Genomic DNA, 19,061 nt, shown 5'->3' with positions numbered 1-19,061 from the left:
TAACAAGAGAAACTGTGTTGTGTAACAAGAAAACATGTTAAATTCAAGTCTGAGAAAATAAAGAGACGCGTTCTGGAGAGACCATGATTCATGTTCTCCAAGGACTTCTTTAGATCATTTTTTCATTAATTTCTTTTCTAAAAAATGACCATCACAGTTACAAATGAATGAGTCGTTTGATGATTCTTTCTTTTTCCCTGACATCCAGCTTGTGTCATTCAGTTTCTGTTATTCTTCTTCATTTCCAGCCAAAAAACTCATCATTTTCAAAATCGTTGGGACGTGAAACCAAATATGTGAGTAGAGGTCAGGTAGTTTTGCACGTTGAATTAAAGGCAAATGCTTTCTGTTTTTCTCAGCTTTTACCCCACAGGATAAACAACCTGCTGCTGACGGTGCTTATTCTCAGTGTTGTTCAGATGCTTTTATTCCAAAATTCACAGGACATGGCGAGCAAATCATTTTTTCACTGTGAGGTGTTAGGTGAGATATTTTTCATCAGGAACTTGAAGGTGGCTCGAAGATTTTCCAAAACATTTGCTCTTTGAATATTATAAAATAGAACTTGCCAAATTTCAACCAGCTTCAAAAAACTTGGTGGCACAGTGGTGCAGTGATTAATGTCGCCTCACAGCACAGAATTTGAATCTGAGATTACATGTTTTCCCTGTGCCTACAGTGCGTGGGTTCCCTCTGCTTCCTCCTACAGTCCACAGACATGCATGTTGGGCTCACTATTGATTCTAAATGGGCTGTAAGGTGTGCTCTTGCACTAGGACAGCAGGGATAGACTCCATCCTCTCGGTCTGTGTTTGTACTGAGCTTCTGACAGATTTCACAGTTCACCAGGAACACGGGTCATTTATAAAGTAGCTTACTGCATAAGTATGCACGTATAAGAGGTTCAAAACAGCGTGCTATCATGTGTTGAAGCTACTTCAGCTCATAGCAACAGTTTATTAGCAAGCTCACAAATAAAACCTTATTCCTGGGTTCATTAAACTCCAATTTAAAACTTAATTTTCCTCTAAATTGTATATCTTCTTGCATGAACAGAATAATTTTCCGTTATTTTGAGTAAGAATAATTAATCTGATTTGCAACCAGATGTTTATGTATTTATGCTATCATAAAAACTCAAAAATAAATTACTTCTCCCAGTTGTGTATGTTTTCTCTCTGATGGCAAATATCATAATTAATTGAAAGAGAAGAAGGCGGGAGTGCTTTCGGTTATCAGTGTTTAACTTTTGTGAGAGGCATTAGTAATTGTGTTAATATTTCTTTTTTTCCTCTAACTTATTTATTCAGGCATCTTTATGCAGCTTGCACCCATCCGCCGACGTGGAGAGAAAGCTGCTGGGTCGCAAACAGGTACACATTCTTTATTTGATCACGCTCCTTCATCTGCTGAATTAGGAGAATTTATGAGCTGCTTATCAGAATTAATTCCTTTGTGCTGTCAAATGTCTGAATTGTACTATCCAGACAAAACCGGTCATTCGCCCGATGACGGCCATTCCAAGACTGACAATAGAGGATAAAGATGAATTTCATCCAAAGCCCTTCAGGCAGTTTGCCAGCAAGCAGACCTCAACTGACAAGAAAAGGGTAAGCTTGTGGCATTCAATCAGTTTTTAATTTAAGTGATAACAAGACTTCGCAGTCTGCACAATCCTCCACATTGACTTGAAATGTGTCTCGTTGGTGCCAGTTGCACTGAACTGCAACTGTCAGACTCACAGTAAAAATAAGCTTCCAGAAACTACTCAGACTATATTCCAATCTCCATATCATGGATAGCATGGATACTTTTTTTTTGTACATTTACAGTACAGAATATACATCCATCAGGCATAACATTATAGCCACTGACAGGTGATTATTTCTTTATCGTGGGAAGTGGTTGGGATATATTAGGGAGCGTGGAGTGAACATTTTGTTCTTAAAGCAGGAAAAATGAGCAAGCATAAGGATTGAGCGAGTTTGAAAAGGGTCAAACTGTGATGCTAGATGACTGGGTCAGAGTTTTCCCAGTCTGCAGTGGTTAGTACTGTATCTGTTGAAGGTGGTCTAAGGAGGGAACAGTGGTGAACCAGCAACAAGGTCATGGGTGGCCAAGGCTCAGTGATGCACGCGGGGAGTAAATATGGAACAGAAGAGCTACTGTAACTCAAACTGTCAAAAAATGTAATGCTGATTCTAAAAGAAAGGTGTCGGGACAAACAGTGCATCGCAGTTTATTGCGTATGGGGCTGCATAGCTGCAAACATCATGCGGATGGCCCAGTGGGTTTGGCACCACAATGAAATCTGGGTAAAAAAGCAAACCAGTGGAGGCAATGTGATGCTTTGGGCAAGCTCTAATAGGAAGTCTTGGGTCGTGCCATCCATATGGATGTTACTTTGATGCTTAGCACCAAGCATTGTTGCAGACCACCCTTTCAAGCGAACAGTGTATTCTGAATGGCTGTGGCCTCTTTCAGCAGAATTGCTCCCTGCCACAGAGCAAAAGTGGTTCAGAAATGGTTTGAGGAGCACAACAACGAGTTTAAGGTGTTTACCTCTGCGGGATGTGCTAGGTAAACAAGTTCAACCCATGGAAGTTTACCTCTGCGGGATGTGCTAGGTAAACAAGTTCAACCCATGGAAGTGCCACCTCTCTTACGAGACTTAAAGGATCTGTTTCTAACATCTTGGTACCACAGCACACCTTCAGGGGTTGAGCGGAGCCCATGCCTCGACCAGTCAGCAAATGAGGGACCAACATGATATTAGGCAGGTGGTCGCAATGCTACGACTGACTGGTGGACATTTCTAGATTCACCATAATATAAAATCACTTCAAACACAAGAAGACAAAAAGTTTTAGAAAAAAGACAAATTCTGGTAAAACTTCTGAACTTGACCGTATCCTATCTCTCGCCCTTCGTTTCCCTGAAGACACAAGGTAATTTGTCTAAAAGCTCTTACCAATTTTCCTTATGCTGAGAAAAAGATAACAAACTTGAACACCTTTGCCTCTATTATCAGTGTAGATACCGGTTCTTGTCTTCCTTTGTTGTTTGTTTTTTTCATACATACAAAGATATTTGTAATGTTTCCCCTCATCACTCTGTCATCACCCGGTCTTGTCAGATTATCTTAGGAGTCCCTTTCCTTCACGAGCCACTGAGCGTCTGGCTTGTTTCCAAACTGTCTCTTTCTCACATTAAAGAAAAGTGAAGTGATGCAGAAAGCGGTAACTGCTTCACTCAGCATCATGCTGGACGCCCAAAAAGCCATCTTTTTAGTGAAGTGATTTTTCAAAAGAAATTCACTTTTTTGTTTAAAAAGTATTGTGGAAAAAACATTAAAGCAGAAAACACAATTAGCTTGAATGTATCTAACAGGAAAGACTGTGGGGGAACACGTTTAGATATTACTGGAGCATGGATAAATGACACCTGATCAGTCCAAACTCATAATCATTCTCTGTAACAACTAATAAACTGTCCTGCTAACTGGAAATGGAGTCAACCTGGTAATGGCTTTCATTTCAATCACTGTTAACATTTTCTCTTAATAGTGTGATTGGGTTTTTGTTGCATCCTCAGAGAGACATGACTCCATTCTCCTTTTTGCAACTTTATTCTCCTCAGTTCAGTTTTGGAGTTTACAGGCAGCATAGCGTATCATCAGCAAAACATTGCTCCCACATCTCAGACACTGGCTGTATCCCAATTCAGGGTCTGCAGCCTTAAAGTACGCATTTCAAGGCCGATTACGTCACAGCGGCGCGCCGAAGGCTGTCCCAATTCAAAGGCTGCTCGAAATGCGGCCCTGAAATGCGTCCTTCATTTCCCTGAATCTTAAGGCTGTGGCAGTGTAGACTTCGTGGTCCAACATATCCCAGAATGCATAGCGCGGCGGTGGGTGTGGATAATTTTGCCGAAAAAAAACGGCGGATGAGGGGCAGCCGAAGAGTAAATTTTAAGTAAGTACTGAATATTATGTCACTTATTTATGTGCAAATGTTTAATAACGAAGAACATTAAAACATTACTGTTGACCACATGTCGGCAAAGTTATGTGACATTAGTGACGTTTGTACTAACTTGGTTTTAAAGCCTTTACTTTAACCCTTGTGATGTCCTCCCGATTTGCATACAATGTGAGCCATCAGGGGTCAAAAGTGTCCCCACTTCATTTGACTGTTTTTTAAAGTATAAAGTATAAATTGTCAATCAATTCAGTGTTACACCTTAGTTTTACTTAAGACCAACACATTAAAACAAAATTTACTCAACATTTTACATTTTAGGGCCACCAGACCTTCTTTACAAAAAATAAACCCTGTTTTTTTAGCGAAAACAAATTGAGAAAATTAAATATTTAAAATATACGCCGTTCAATAGCTGAGCTTAATCTTACAGAGAATGATCAGAGCTCATGTAGAAAGAAACAAACAAATGAACAAAAGATTTTCTCCTTCATTTCTGTCAAACAAAGCTGTATGACACGTTTCCAGCTGTTAGTATCATGGTTGCTAGGCAACCTGGGCAGCGCAACGGAGGCTAGACCGTCCCATTTCACAAGCCTCGCACTTCCGGCCTTAGCGGTCTTTGAGTACGCGGCCCTTGAGGATCGTTGAGGCTGCGTATTTTAAGGCTGCAGACCCTGAATTGGGATACAGCCACTGTTTGTTTTTCTGCGCTTACTGATGACATCACACGTCTGAACTCTGACCTCCTGGAGCTAGTAAACTACAAAAATTAACTAGAAATGTGTCCAAAAACAAAACACAATTAAATAAGAATAGTCTTTAAAGATTTTCCCAACGATTCAGAAAAATGTACGTTTTATAACTACTTTTAGAGCGCAACATTTTGGCACAAAAAACATTTTAATGAGGGCTTTTTTGTTTTAAAATATACCCCTTTATATTGTCACACATTAGGAAGCTTCATTCTGTAAGCTTTCCAGGGTGGCGACTTTAACCTAATCTCCACCTAAAAGTTGATGATTCCACACTGTATTTTCTGTGCAATTATTCCTTTAATGGTCGGTTAACTTTAAAACATAACGATGGGTCATAATTTCTGCCTGCACAAATGGCTTATGACCCATGGCCTCTAAGGGCTGCAGTAACAGCTGTTAAAATATGCAGATTTAGACGGCTTCCCAATTGGTTTGTTACATTTGCAGAAAGAGTCATATTCACCATCCGGCTGTATGCTGTTTATACGACTGCTGCCATTTAACATGCTGGTGTTGTTTACCCATACAAACACCCACATGCTGCAGCAGATTGTGAAGAAAAAAAAGGTAAATGGCCTGTATTTGTATAGCGCTTTACTAGTCCCTAAGGACCCCAAAGCACTTTACACAACCAGTCATCCACCCATTCACACACACATTCACACACTGGTGATGGCAAGCTACGTCATAGCCACAGCCACCCTGGGGCGCACTGACAGAGGCGAGGTCAAAAAAGGTCAAATATATGTAATAAAATATTAATTTCTTCTTACGTTTAGGTGTGGGACCTGGAAGGAAGTGTTTCACATTTTGATTGTTCCTACAATTATGTCACTGCAGCTGCAGTCAGAAGGCTCCAGCCACCAGTAAAACAAGCAAACAAGAAAAAGATCACTGTATATAAAACTCAGCCATTAGCACATTTGAAGAAAAAAAAACAAAAAAAAAACAACTTTTTTGTTTAATTAGTACTTCCGTTGAAGCATTGTCTAGAAGGCTACAGGCGGTCCAGCGTGTCACATTCATCCAGTTATTCTAATGGTGTACTGTGTTGGTACAAAAATAGGATGTTGCTGTCTGCCACAATACTTTCGACAGGGTGCCTTTTTGGTCAATTTCAGCTGTCATTTTTGAAGACTTGTGGCAACAACAAGCAGTTGCGTCAGTCTGTATTTATTGCCACATAACAGAGGCAATTTCTGTGACTATTTTCAGGGTGTATCTTTGGCTCTGTCGCAGAGAAAGGATGCCCCCAGCTGTGACTTTTGACAGCAGTTTGGAGTTTTGAGGTCTGGCTAGCATTTATGATCAGAAGTGTGCAGTTGAACAAATTATTATATCAGCAAATTGTGAAAAATGAAACATTTGACATTTGAAAATGCTACTCACAGACCAGATTTATTGTATTCATAAAGAGAATAAAGATGCTTTCTTATAGTCACGCAGAGAGGTGTAGTGTGGAAAACAGCAGACATCACTCTTACTTGACTGAGCAGCAAACAATGTTAGTTTATTGTCCTCTAATCATCACACAAGTAGCAACTTCCAAAATGGCAACCCATCCATCTCCCTCTCTGTCGTCCAGCAGTCCACCTACACTTTCAGACCCCGCCTTCTCATTTCAAACTGGCCTATCAGTTTGAGGAAAAAGAAAAACAAAGAAGATTCATTTTCACAAATAATCCTAAAATTATCATTCATTTGGCTGCCACAGTGGTTTGAACTGAGTGACTTAAGCCAAACATTTTGTTTATACGCTGGTGCACAGAGGTGTGTTTAGCACTCATTATACAACATTTTAAAAACCCACCATAGGGGACATGGGGAAGCTTTCTAACACGTATGCATTCCTATTTGAATCTGGTCACCAGAGTTTTTATATTGTCGTAATCTGAAATAGGATGACATTTTTGATTTTTAATTTGAGTTTAGTGTCAGTCATTTTCCAAATACAAAAAATTATAATAATAAAATAAATAAATTTTTGCAACAGAGGTTATTACAGACTTCAACAAAAAGAAAACAACAAAGAAGAATTTTACCCAATGTGAAATGGAGACACAAAAATCACAAACTGAAAAAGGAGGAAAAAGACCCTCTTAGAATGTCAACAAATGGTTCTGACTAATAACACTACATTAAACTACAAAATTACATTAATTTATACAGGGAAAGTATACACAATTGAGAATGTTAACAATATAAATTAAGAAATATGTTAATTGTAATAAATGAGATAAAATGCATGATTAAATTTACTACGTGTTTAATTATTTGAAAAGTTTGTGGATGATAATTAGAGCATACTAATATGCAGCAATGTGAAAGTTTTCACATGGCTCTCTATAATCCCATGAAAAACTAAGCAGAACCCATAATTTAGTAGCTACTAAAACCATCTTTAGCAGAAATAACTTGACTTAATTCTTTTTTGTATGATTTGTCAGACTCTCACACTGTTGTAAAGGAATTTCTACCTGCTGTTTACAATGTTGCTTCAGTTCATCGAGATTTGTTAGCATTCGTCTGGAGGTCTGGACTTTGACTGCATAATTGCCAAACCTGGATTCTTTTCAGGCTCTATGATATAGATTTGCTGTTGTGCTTGGTATCATTGTCCTGTTGTATGACTCAGTTTGGCCCAAGGTTTAGCTATCAGACTGATGACCTCAAAATATTTTGGTATACAAAGGAGTTCACGGTCGACTCAATGACTGCAGGATGCCTAGATCCTGTGGCTGCAAAACAAGCCCAAATCATCATCGCTCCATCACCGGGCTTGACAGTTGACTGAAGGTGTTTGTGCTGATATGTTTGCTTTTCACCAACTATGCATTCTGGCTAAACATCTCTATTTTGCACTAGTCTGGTGTTTTGTTAAATTTTACTTTGCAAACCTAAACCGTGATGCTATTATTTTATTCAATTCAATAAAACTTTATTGATCTCAAAGGTTGATCCCGAAGGAAATTGGGTTAAAATTGGCTGTTGACCTTTGCCAGCGCCATCTTTCCCTCCGACCATATGTACATTACACAACATCACATGGGGAAGACAGGTCAGAGAGGTATAACAATGGAAAATGCACAACATGAGGTAAGACGAGGAGAATAAAGGACTCCCCCCAGGCTGAGCTCCAACAGGGAGATCAGTTTGAGAACAGAAAAAAAAAACACCTCAGGACATAGCACATGAATCATCACATCTCACAACGTAGAAGGCATAAGCTTCGAAGGCGTTTCGAGGGGGTTGGGGGGGGAGTGTAGGTCTGTGTCAGAATTTTAGGGAGAGAATAAGCATTTTACTGGCAACCCTTCCGAACAAGATATGCCTATTCAGTAGAGCTGGGCGATATAAGATTTTTTCATATCACGATATGTTTTTTTCATTTCAGGCGATAACGATATCTATCACGATATAAGCCAAATAACTATATTTGTAAGATTTAAATGTGCCGTTGCTCACAAGTAAAATGTGAAATAATCAGCAGCTTGTTTTTATTTAAATATTTATTTCCCATAATAAGTTCAACAGGGTAGATGTACTTAAGGAACATGAGACTTTTTCAGATAAATAAAGGCAAATATTGCAAACTACACAAAAGGCAGCCACTAAAGCGTTTACGTTTCAAAATAGAACAAACGAAACAGACTAAATTGTCAATTCCACTTAGAAACAAAATATTAATTCTAAAAATAAATCTTAGTTTGTTTTACAGAAGAACAGACAAAACTGACTAACTTTTGTCAATATCAAATAAACAGAACTAAAAGGAAATTCTCAATCTCTCCTTGTTGTATAGCTTAGCTTTTCAAACTGTTTTAACAGTTACTTTAGTCTGACAAAAGCCGAATGACGAATTAACGCTTCCAGTCAGAGACTGAGGCTACGTCCACACGTACACGGGTATTTTTGAAAACGGAGATTTTCCGTTTTCGTTTTAAAAAAATAATCCCGTCCACACATAAAGGCAGAAATGAAGGAAAACGCTGCTATGAACATGCCAAAGCAGCAGGAGGCGCTAGATTCCTAACCGTGCAGAAATGTTGGCCAATCAGAAGTCTAGAAGCCTCGGTGGGAAAAAGTAAACAAAGCTGGGGCATAGAAGCAGAACCGAGTCGTATGTGTGGAGGGACAGTAACTGTGTGTATATGTAAGCATTTAAACACTGCAGAGAGTAGAATTAACAGTAACAGTATTGTAGAAATTCATTTCACCGAAACAATAACGTGGCGCACAGTGTGACGTCAAAAAATGTGCACATCTTTGACGCTGCATTTTCTCCGTTTTTCTAGTCCACACGTAAATGCAAAAACGGAGTTTTTAAAAATCTTCGTTTTCAGTGACCAAAAACGGCGTTTACTTGTGGACGAAAGGCGCAAACGCATAGAAAAATCTGCGTTTTCAAAAATACCCGGGTACGTGTGGACGTAGCGCATGCACCAGTTTATTGTATTTCCAGACTTGCTTTCGGCACAATTTACAGTGCACGCTACTCTGTTTTTTGTCAGACTTGAAATAGCCGAAATACCTTCACACTACGGAACTTCTTTGGCTCTTCCGTTCGACAATCTCTCCAGCGTTGGAACCATCATCTGTTTTCTCTTCGGTCACGCTCGGTTGATTTTTCTAGTCGGCACACTCATTTCCTCCATTACCCGGGCGGTACGGTGGCGGGCTGCTTCCCAAACAAATACACATGTGCGGCTTGGCACTTGTGCTGTACGTAACAAGTCACGTGACCTGACGCTGCGGCTGTGATTGGTTCGGCTCTGCGCTACTTAATTTGGATTGGCTGTTCTTTTTTTTTTTTTTTTTTAAGAGGACAAGAGCGGCGAGGTCTATCGCAATAGTTTAATTTTTCTATCGAGAAAAAGTTATATCGCGATACATATCGTTATCGTTCTATCGCCCAGCTCTACTATTCAGTCTTCTAACTGTACTGTCAAGAGCTTCAATGTTTAACATGCTAACGGAGACCTGCATTGCCTAAATTATAGCTCTTAAGTTTTTTGCAATTTCTTTGAGCAGGTCTGAACTTTATATGAGTTTGTTGGAAGGTCCACTCCTGGGAACACTGTGGTACTGTGTTAACACACCTGAATACTTCAGATCAGAAAACTGACAGAATCTCTGCTTTTATAGAAGTGCTCACACTTGCTAATGATCAGTCAATCAGATTAATCTGATTAGCAGCACCTGGCTGCTACTTACCTTCTCAATTCCTATGGTGAAAGTGCAAGTCCTTAGTCTTTCACAGGACTTCATAGAGTCCTTTAAAAACTTTGTTCTTCACATAACTGCAAAGCTGGTACAGAGTAGGTGTTTTTGCAAACTTAAAAACTTAAATTCAGTCTCACCTTACTTGCATAATATGAAGTATGCATGTAGAAAACATATTCTTACATCAGGCTGCAGAAGTTTATGTAACAGCAGGGGAAAACCTTTTTTGGGGGGGGGGGGGGGGGTTCTATTTGCTTTAAGGCATTCAACAAACAAACTTTGAAGTGAGTAAGTTGGGAACATATCTGGTAATTAAAAAGAGTGACCTCCTTCGCTGCAGCCATCTGTTTAGCCTTCACATGTAAAATTATTCAGATAGTCAGATACACAAAATAAATTACTGCTGTTCAAAAATTTCACATGTTTTTGGCTCCACTAATAAATGTCACACCCTGTGAATGTTGATGATTATGTAACTTCTCTTGCTTTGGATTCCATCCATCCTTTTCCACTTATCCAATTCAGGATTGCAGAGGGGCTGAAGCCTGTCCCAGCTGTGACAGAGCAAGAGGCAGGGTACACCCTGGACAGGACGCCAGCCACTGCAGGGCTGGAGAATGACAACTAAATTACCTAATTTTGAAGATACAGACAAATACTTGGAGGCTGGATGCATCAGGGATTGAACCACTGACTTTCCAGTTAATAGACCTCAAGAGCGAGGCACCCAGAACAGAAATCTTAAAACGTACATCATTTGTAATTTTAGTAGCTTCCTCAAAGAGTTTCAAACACAGCACAAGTCAGAAAAAAGGTGCATAAGAAAATTTAAATGTTGAGAGCCAGGAGATGATTAATCGCTGCTAATATTACAACCTCTCTGCATGATGCTCATTATTCTCTTTACTGATTTGCCGGTGTCCTTTCACAATTCCCGCTTCTTTGCCTGTCTGCTTTCTTTCTTAATCCTAATTGTGTCAACTTGTCAAATCTCAATTGACGTCACTGTATATGTATATTTCATATCTGAGTTATATGCATCAAACCAGCTTCATGTGGAATTGCTTCACAGCGCTCCCTGGGAAATTTTATCCTGCTTTGATTTAACTGGGGCAGATTTTAAATGCCAAATGCAAAAATACAACCAAATTCTGTACGACATTATGTCTGTTTGGTTTTCTGTAAACCCACCACATCGAAGCAAATCTAATATTACAATCGCAGCCACAGCCTTAGATCACCATCATCATAATGTCAGAATGAAAGTACAAAAGATGTGAGTGTTGCATTTGCCAAGAAGAACTGTTTAAAGAGTGAGTATTTGACTGACAGAAGAAAACCAAATACGACGGCCAAAAGTCAGTTGTTCAATTTGAGAGGCAAAAAGATTTCAGATTAGCTCCTTGACAGATACTTATGTGCTTATACTGTATTTAAAAAACAAAAAACAGACTGAGGAAACTGAACAAAAAAAAGAAAGAATACTGCAAAACAACAAGCATTGTCAAACATTTCTAAAAAAGAAAGATGAGTGTAGTTATGTTTCAGTGACAATTCATAGTGTGCCTAAAACAATGTGTTTTAAACAAACAATAGCACTTACCCCAAAGAGCAAGGGCTATACTAAAACTTTAATGCTTCACGATGTTGTTATCACAACATGCTGATGTCGGCCTGTTGTTATTACAATATGATGACATCAACCTGTCATGGTGTCATTGTGATGTTGTAATGATGTTGTTGAAAAAAATAAAAATTGTGTCAACAACTGAATAAGTGTTAACATCCCTACTAAATCTCATTGTCTGGTTAAAAGCAAGCAGTTTAACTCCAAACCTATCCTCACTCACAAGTATTGACGTGCTTAAAGGTAAAAGTGTCCTGTCAGACTATTTTTATTTGATATCATTAAAGGTGACGCTATAGAGCTGTGTTGTTGGTGAGTGTATAAATATACGTGTACACAATGTACATCAAGAGATGCAGCAGTGCAATGCAGTTACAAAGACTGGTAGCTGGTAATTATACATGTAACATACAACAAACAAAAAGTACAGCTTTTATAAGGGAACACATTTAACGTTGACATTAGACCTTAATGCACAAAGTGCATTAGTTAAACATTAAGTAAACACAATGCAGTTCAGGACAGGTCTCCTTCAAATTGGTATAAAAACAGAGATGAAGACAGTCAGGTGCTGTGAGTTTAAACACAGATGTATCAAATGTGTTTGCTTTAACCGCCCTGGCAGAGGAGATGTGACTCCCTATGTCAAAACACAACAGAAGATTTGAAACAGATCACTGTGCTGTGTTTGATCAAGATGATTCCATCTGACACCAGTTTCTTAATCTACCTTTTATGATGCCCTTGGTTGGTCTGTGCGGGTTCCTCTGAGAAATACTAAACAGCAACATCTTGCGGAACATTAACCCTGTGGAGGTCCAGGAACCCTTGTTACCCTTACTCTGATCTGAACATAAAGTCTGGAAAAGGTTAAGTAATTCTGATTTGGCGTTACCAACCGCCACGAGTTGGCAGCACCTCATAAATGTTTAAACCTTCTAAACTGTTTGGGTCAAATTTGACTAACCTGATCTTTTCAGATTAGATTTTAGATCCACCAGTGCAGTGTGGGTGAAGTAAAGGAAAATTGTGGTTTTAGTAGAGACAGAGTTTGAGGGAGACCTTCAGAACGTCATAAGAATTGTCTGTGCTCCCAACACATTCCTTAGGTTGCCACACAGACAGGAACCTGCTGGGTCTTTGAAGGCTCACAAAACAGTGAAATAGTAAAAGCCAAAAACTCTGAGTGATGATAGATACAGTAGTGCACTTCATGAAATGAATTATACAGATGTCTGAGAGTACCTTCCCACAGATGTGAGATCTGAAATCGAGCAGCACAGTGATGGAGAGGTCAGCAGTGTCAAGTCACAGCAAGACAGTTCCCAGCAATGGTCTTTATGTGCAACATTTGCCTGTGCCTGCTTGGGTTTCTGTCTTCCTCCCACAGTATAAAGGCATGCATGTTAGATAAATTGGTGATTCTAAGTTAGCCCTCTTGGACTCTATAGAATAAAGTGTTGCATGCGCTTGTTACATGGCGAGTATATTACATTTGCTCCTGCATGCACCCACGATGTAACTAAATAATCTAAAAATAAATTAATTAGAATCCAGCCATTGAGCTAACTGTGTCGGGCTAAGAAAGAGCAAGCACACCAATGCAGAGTCAAAGGCAGGCTTGAAACTTAAAACAATCATTTATTGAAGGTCTACATCAATCTGTGAAAGTGAGAACACAGATATAAAGGAAAATTAATACCGGGAACAAAGATTGGGCGAACAGTATGACACGACTAGGCTAAGACAGCATAATGGGTGGGAAAGACAGTGGGAGCAAATCAGAAATAAGTAGACTAGGGAAGTAAATTTAACACAATGCACACGAGACAAGAGAGACTAGCACAAAGTATAAGTAATACTGAAGCTTCAACTAAGACACGCCACATTTACATGGGCAGAAAATAAACACGGATACAGAACAGAGAGAACAGATAGACATTATGACAAGACTGAGGTAACAATAGGATCACTAACGACGCCAACTAAATATTACAAGGCCAAGAAGAAGAACCAGAGTATAAACAAAGACTACAGACTACGAACTTGATTTGAACCTATAAGTAGACATAAACCAAAGGTAAACAAACACAGAGACAAAGGCTGACTGCACAGAGATGAGACACAGGAGAGGATGAAGAACCAAGGTATATAAAAAAATAAACCCACAACAAACAAAACTTAGAAGCAATAAGAAAATAACATTAAACTCAAAAGACTAAACACCACCAAAACTAGAATATCAATTATTTTCACAAACTCAAAAATAAATCCAAACCACCAAAACTCAAAAACACATGGTCAGAGAACCTAAAATCCTCACAAACTGACTTCAAGCTAAATGCAAAGTAGCTGAGATTGAAAGAAAAGAGTGCGTGGGAGGTGGGGAACTATAAAGACTCCTGAGTTGCCGTTTCAGAGAGTCTAGGGAAACACATGTGCGGATCCCACACAAAGTCTACTACTACCACTTTAAATGCACTAGTTTGCCATGAATTAATAGGGATATTATAGATGTTAGTTACGGAGGTGTTTCTGGTATATACTATAGCAGTGAAGGCAGCTGTAACTTAAGGTAAGACAGACTGTAAGGCCAAACTATGTTAAACTGCACTGTCCCTTTTAAATAAATAAATTCAAATGCAAAAACAAATGTGGTAAAAGCTAAAAAAAACCCAAAAAACCACACTTTCTCTGACCTCTGAAACATTATTAATATCAGATAGGCTGTTTATACATTTTAAATCGATCTGTATTTCAAATTTTCATGAAACCATGAAATATTTAAAATATCAAAAGTTTAAAAATGCCCCAAATCACATCATTTAAATTCCTGTAGCACAGGGTTAATTGCTATGTTATGTTAAAGCAGTGATGCTTACGCTTGTTAAGGAATATATAAATACGTGTGAATGTTGTCGATAAAAAGGAAAACTTACACATATTTTCGGATATGAAGCAGAATTTTTGAATGCATGGTTGGTAGTCCTGGCATTTTTCTGTTGTTCATCATGTTTGACAGTGTAATGATCCTGCATGAAAAATGATGAAAAAATGATGTTTTTCCTGTAATGAGACAACATAAAATTCAACACTCAGTATTGAACAATTAGACTGACTTTCAGTGAATTTTACATCTCTGACACCAAACAGTCTCTTTCCTGAAAATTCAGACACAAAACTTACAAAGCTACAAATCTTTTTAGATTGCGTTTATTGAGGATAATGATGTTGGTTTTTCAGTATGCATATAATATGTGCCCATATAGAAAAGAAATGTTTTAATAAACTTAAAGATTAATCAAGCAAACAATATCTCTGATAAGCATGGAAACAATTACTTTATATGTCATATAAAACAAACATTGATTTTTACAGGTACTCTGAAAAAAATTTTTTTTGATAGATATTTCTCCATAGGTATGGATTTATGTGATCACACATCATAATACGTCAGCTACCCAGGAGTGAACTTTATAGAAAGTGTTGCTATTTTTTTTTTTCTTAAAGAAAGGGTAAGAAAATAGACATTGATTTAATGTCTGTCCTTTTAGCAGAAAAAAGAACTAGTCAGACTGCACTGGAGAGAAGAAGCAGTGGGTGGTAGCTAGTCAATAGGGAAGAGGTAAATCTTTCAACAGCTCCAAATTTGTCTCATTTAGATTCTTGTTTTTGTAAACCAGAGATACAGCACTGAGTAAAGGCAGTTCTTTTGATCAAAATCACCTTTAACACAAAAACTGCTTTGAAATTGCTGTCTTATTATTCAAGGGTTTTTTTTTTTTTGCATATTTCCAAAAACACAAGTTACAACATGTATTTATGAAAACTTCCAACTGAGAATCACCTTTGATGGTATAGATACTGGCTGACTATTTCCCCCTGCATCCAGCCTCTATGCACAGCGTGACTGAGGCTCTGCACCAAATACAGAGCAAAAAATAACTTTTTATTGATTTTTTCATGCAGCTTCTCAGTCAATCAGAGGATTTCCAAATGTTGGAGATTCTCTTGAAGATGGCAATCAATAGATTTTTAAATAGTTCTGTCACCACAAAAATGTTAGCAGAAGCACAAGTGATGTGCATATACAGTAGACCTTCAAAGGTCTTTATGCAATTTGCTGGGATTCATTTATGCACAGGTCTCTTAAGGTCCCGCCACTGCATTTCATTCGGGTAGAAGTATTGCAACACCTTGATGCATGACCTACCATCCTTGTCAGTTGATACGATCTTCAATCTTCTTCTTGTACCTTCATGAACTTGAAAACCGAACATGATGACAGTGGCCTGCAGGAGTCTGAGATGTAGCTCTTGGGTTTTTTGCAGTTTCTCTGAGCGTTGAACCTTGGGAGGGATTTGCTGAGATATCCGCTCCTGTGAAGATTGTGGCATTGAGTTAGCACATATCTTAAAGCTGCAGACACGGAAACGGTCAAACCTCTGTTTTTATATAAATTGTTTGAATTTGCATAAAACATTTGTATATGATATTGATATTATCACTCACATGCCCTGAGCAATGTTCCTGTTTATCAAGATTAGTCCACTTGTCTAGGAGCAAATAGGGAACGTACAAAGATACATATATCATTATAGCATGACATCAGACTTCATTATAGTAGATATGATACTAGGTTTCTTTGAGTGATGTTGACTTATTTTAAAGTAGGGATCAGTTCATTCTCCATTTGAAACAAGCTGTTCTTGTTATTCTTTAAAGCCAGTCTCTCTAAAATTTGCAAACGAAAGGTTTATGGAGCAATATGGGTGGGGCTTACATATCCATCGCCTGAGCTGTGACAAGTCTGAAACAGACAGTTTAGAACAGTAGGACGTTTTTGCCTAAATCCACCAACCTCATGTTTTGAAACTGTGCACACGGCATGACACCGGTAATTATAAATAGCAGAATATGAAGGGACAATAGGTGCACTCTCATCCCTCAATAGTGTACAATCTTCTTTTTGAGAGACATATTTGTTGACAAAACAGGAAATTGTAATAATACATCAGCTCAAACACCAATAATACAATGTTCAAACATTTCCAAATGTGTCATATTTTGGCATGTAAATTAGCTCAGGTGATTCAATATAAATTATTTATTTTTGTAGAACTACAGACAATATACCGGAGCATCTGACCAGGAATCAACATTCAGTACAGGGAGATCTCTGTCAGTTAGAATTAATCACACAATGAATATTAATGCAGGAACAAAACCCAAGTGAAGTATCAAGCAGCTTCACAGTGGGATGAAATTGGGCTCAAGGGGGGAAAGTCTAAATTGAAACTGACAACTAAAAAGTGCAGAAAATTGCAAAGCCTGTAATTGCTTATGTCGGCCATTCAGGACATTAAAATGAAAAACATTGTATTCTCATCTATTTCAGGTGGAAAACAAACATCCCGACGAGGTGGGGAAAGATTCACACGCAGGTACAAAGGGCAAAATGTTGAGAGAGGAGAGGAAGGCTGAAAGAAGAAGTCCATTTTCACTATGTGAGCTGCACATTAAAGAGCCCGACGAGCAGCTCAGTCGCCACGGGAAAGGTGCTTCAGCAAGTTTCAGCTCCACCGAGAGGCATATGGAAGGTTTTGAAGCTCATATTTAAAACAGTGAATAACTCTTATTGAATTTCTGATAAGCCTCACTCGGCATATAAAAAACATCACATCTAAAGGATGAAAAATTATATTTCATCTTTATCTATACAGGTAAATCTCATTGAGACACAAGGTCTCATTTTCAGGAGCAATCTTTATTTTACCTTTCAAGAATGATAAAAAAAATTACATCTCCATATGATTGTTTACAGTAAATAACGCTGGTTTAGTATTCCTTACAGAGACCTTAAATCTGTGTGCAATTGACCCTTTGCTGCTCGTTCTTTCCACAGCACGTGTGCAGCTGATAATTAAGTGCTTGCAGATTAACCACCAAACAAAACGCCTTTAATTTCAGACATAGTGGAGAAAAATTGTGACCTGATTACTCATGTAATTAAGCTACATGCTCCTAGCTCTAACCAAAGTATTTTAACCAAATTTTAATAGAAAGCTAAACTTAAATATAAAAAAAAAATAAATCATGCAAATAATGCAGACACTTTGTTGTTGTATTGCACCACTGAGCTACAGTATAACCAATCTTGTAAGTATGATAGGGAAGGGTGGTGTGTCATGGTTGTCTCGGTAAATAACATGCAAACATCCTATTGCTCATATTTTATTCAGCATGTTGATAGGAGTGCAGTGCTATGTCATAACGTACTGACTACAGGAGACATCCTTAAATCTAGTTAAAAGCTCACAGAGCTGCTAAGATTTACCCTAAAGTTGGATCTTGTAGCATCCTGGATTACAGTTGTGAAATATGTGACAGTTGCAGGTTTTTTTGTTACTTACATCATCCGTTAAACTCTTTAACTGTAGAGAATGAAGTTTATCGAAACGTCACCTGAATCCGTCAAATAATCAAGAGCTTGACTGATCAGCAGTGCCTAGATTAGCGAATAGTCAATTGCTGTTTTGCAGCTGTTCAATTTACCAACGGCCTGCATTAAATTAATGCAAATTATGTAACTCACCGGAAGAAAATATTTTATAATTTCTAATTCGTTTATGAAAAATTGTTACATTTAATAAAGAAGCTCTCTATTTTGATGTGTGTTTGATTTCTCTATGCTTTGGTCATGTGAGACTTTCTATGAAAATGACTAATGGCTAATGATGTGAAACTCTGGTTAACAACAACACCACAACCACCACCATCATCAATAACAAGGACATGGGCTAGGAGCTTTAAGAGAGAAAGAAGGAAGAGTTTCATTTCCAAAGTGTAAGTCTTTTTATGGATCCAAGCAAACATATAAACACACAATCAAATGTTATCTACTCTATATAAACATCTTGAACCTTGAATAGCTCAGGGCTGTTTTCGGCATGTCATTCATCGCTCCATCTCTCATCTGCTGCCAATTTAGAATCACCAGTTAACATAACATGACTTTGGATGGAAAATGAGCTGTCATCATGTGACTCTGACCGGACCGAAAGAGCAGACTCGAGCGACAGTACTTATGGAGACATTTATAGAATGATTGAGGGTGAAGGTGAGAAAGAAACTTCAGTTCAGGCAAGTTCACATGGGTGTTAGGGAAGAGGATAGGTTATTGTCTATTCCAGAAGGTGAGATAAGCGTAATTGGAACTGGAGTTGAGTGATCTGACGTTTTTGCACTGTGGAGGCTGAGTGGGGAAGGAGCACTGGGTTGGCAGACATAGTTCTAAGATTTTCAGGTGGATAGAAGCAGGCAGTTTGGGGGCTGAGAGACTTCTTACTGAGATTTTGAGGCCAGAGAGGATCGCAGAAGCAAGAGAGCTGTGTGGTCAGCTGAGCTTGCCCAGGATTCTCTGGCAAGAGTCTGCGAGGTGAGTAGAGGCAACAAGTTAGCTTAATAGTTTTT

The 19,061-nt window shown here is 38.4% G+C and overlaps 1 protein-coding gene and 1 long non-coding RNA gene across 4 annotated transcripts in view; one reads left to right on the top strand and one right to left on the bottom strand.

Moving 5' to 3' along the window:
- Window positions 1–18,259, top strand: part of mlip (muscular LMNA-interacting protein) — a 46,519-nt gene extending 28,260 nt beyond the window's left edge. For 2 of the 3 annotated variants that reach the window (XM_080287578.1, XM_080287577.1), the window contains 4 exons: window positions 249–296; window positions 1,311–1,373; window positions 1,488–1,610; window positions 16,987–18,259. In XM_080287578.1, the coding sequence (XP_080143704.1) occupies window positions 249–296; window positions 1,311–1,373; window positions 1,488–1,610; window positions 16,987–17,208 (456 nt within the window). In that variant the 3' untranslated portion in view covers window positions 17,209–18,259. Of the gene's footprint in view, window positions 1–248; window positions 297–1,310; window positions 1,374–1,487; window positions 1,611–10,486; window positions 11,735–16,986 lie in introns of those variants that run through there. The other variant, XM_080287579.1, reaches the window with a different exon arrangement.
- Window positions 13,210–16,990, bottom strand: LOC145419563 (uncharacterized). Its single transcript, XR_013900857.1, has 2 exons — window positions 15,802–16,990; window positions 13,210–14,654 (listed from the first exon to the last, which is right to left on the bottom strand). It is a non-coding gene; the product is annotated as an uncharacterized LOC145419563 (long non-coding RNA).
- Window positions 18,260–19,061: the final 802 nt, after the last annotated feature.

This window comes from Astatotilapia calliptera, chromosome 13, assembly GCF_964374335.1.
Source record: "Astatotilapia calliptera chromosome 13, fAstCal68.1, whole genome shotgun sequence".
In the NCBI taxonomy this organism is placed as follows: domain Eukaryota; kingdom Metazoa; phylum Chordata; class Actinopteri; order Cichliformes; family Cichlidae; genus Astatotilapia; species Astatotilapia calliptera.
Note: the sequence above shows the minus strand (reverse complement) of the source record. Positions and strands in the feature narration are given on the sequence as shown.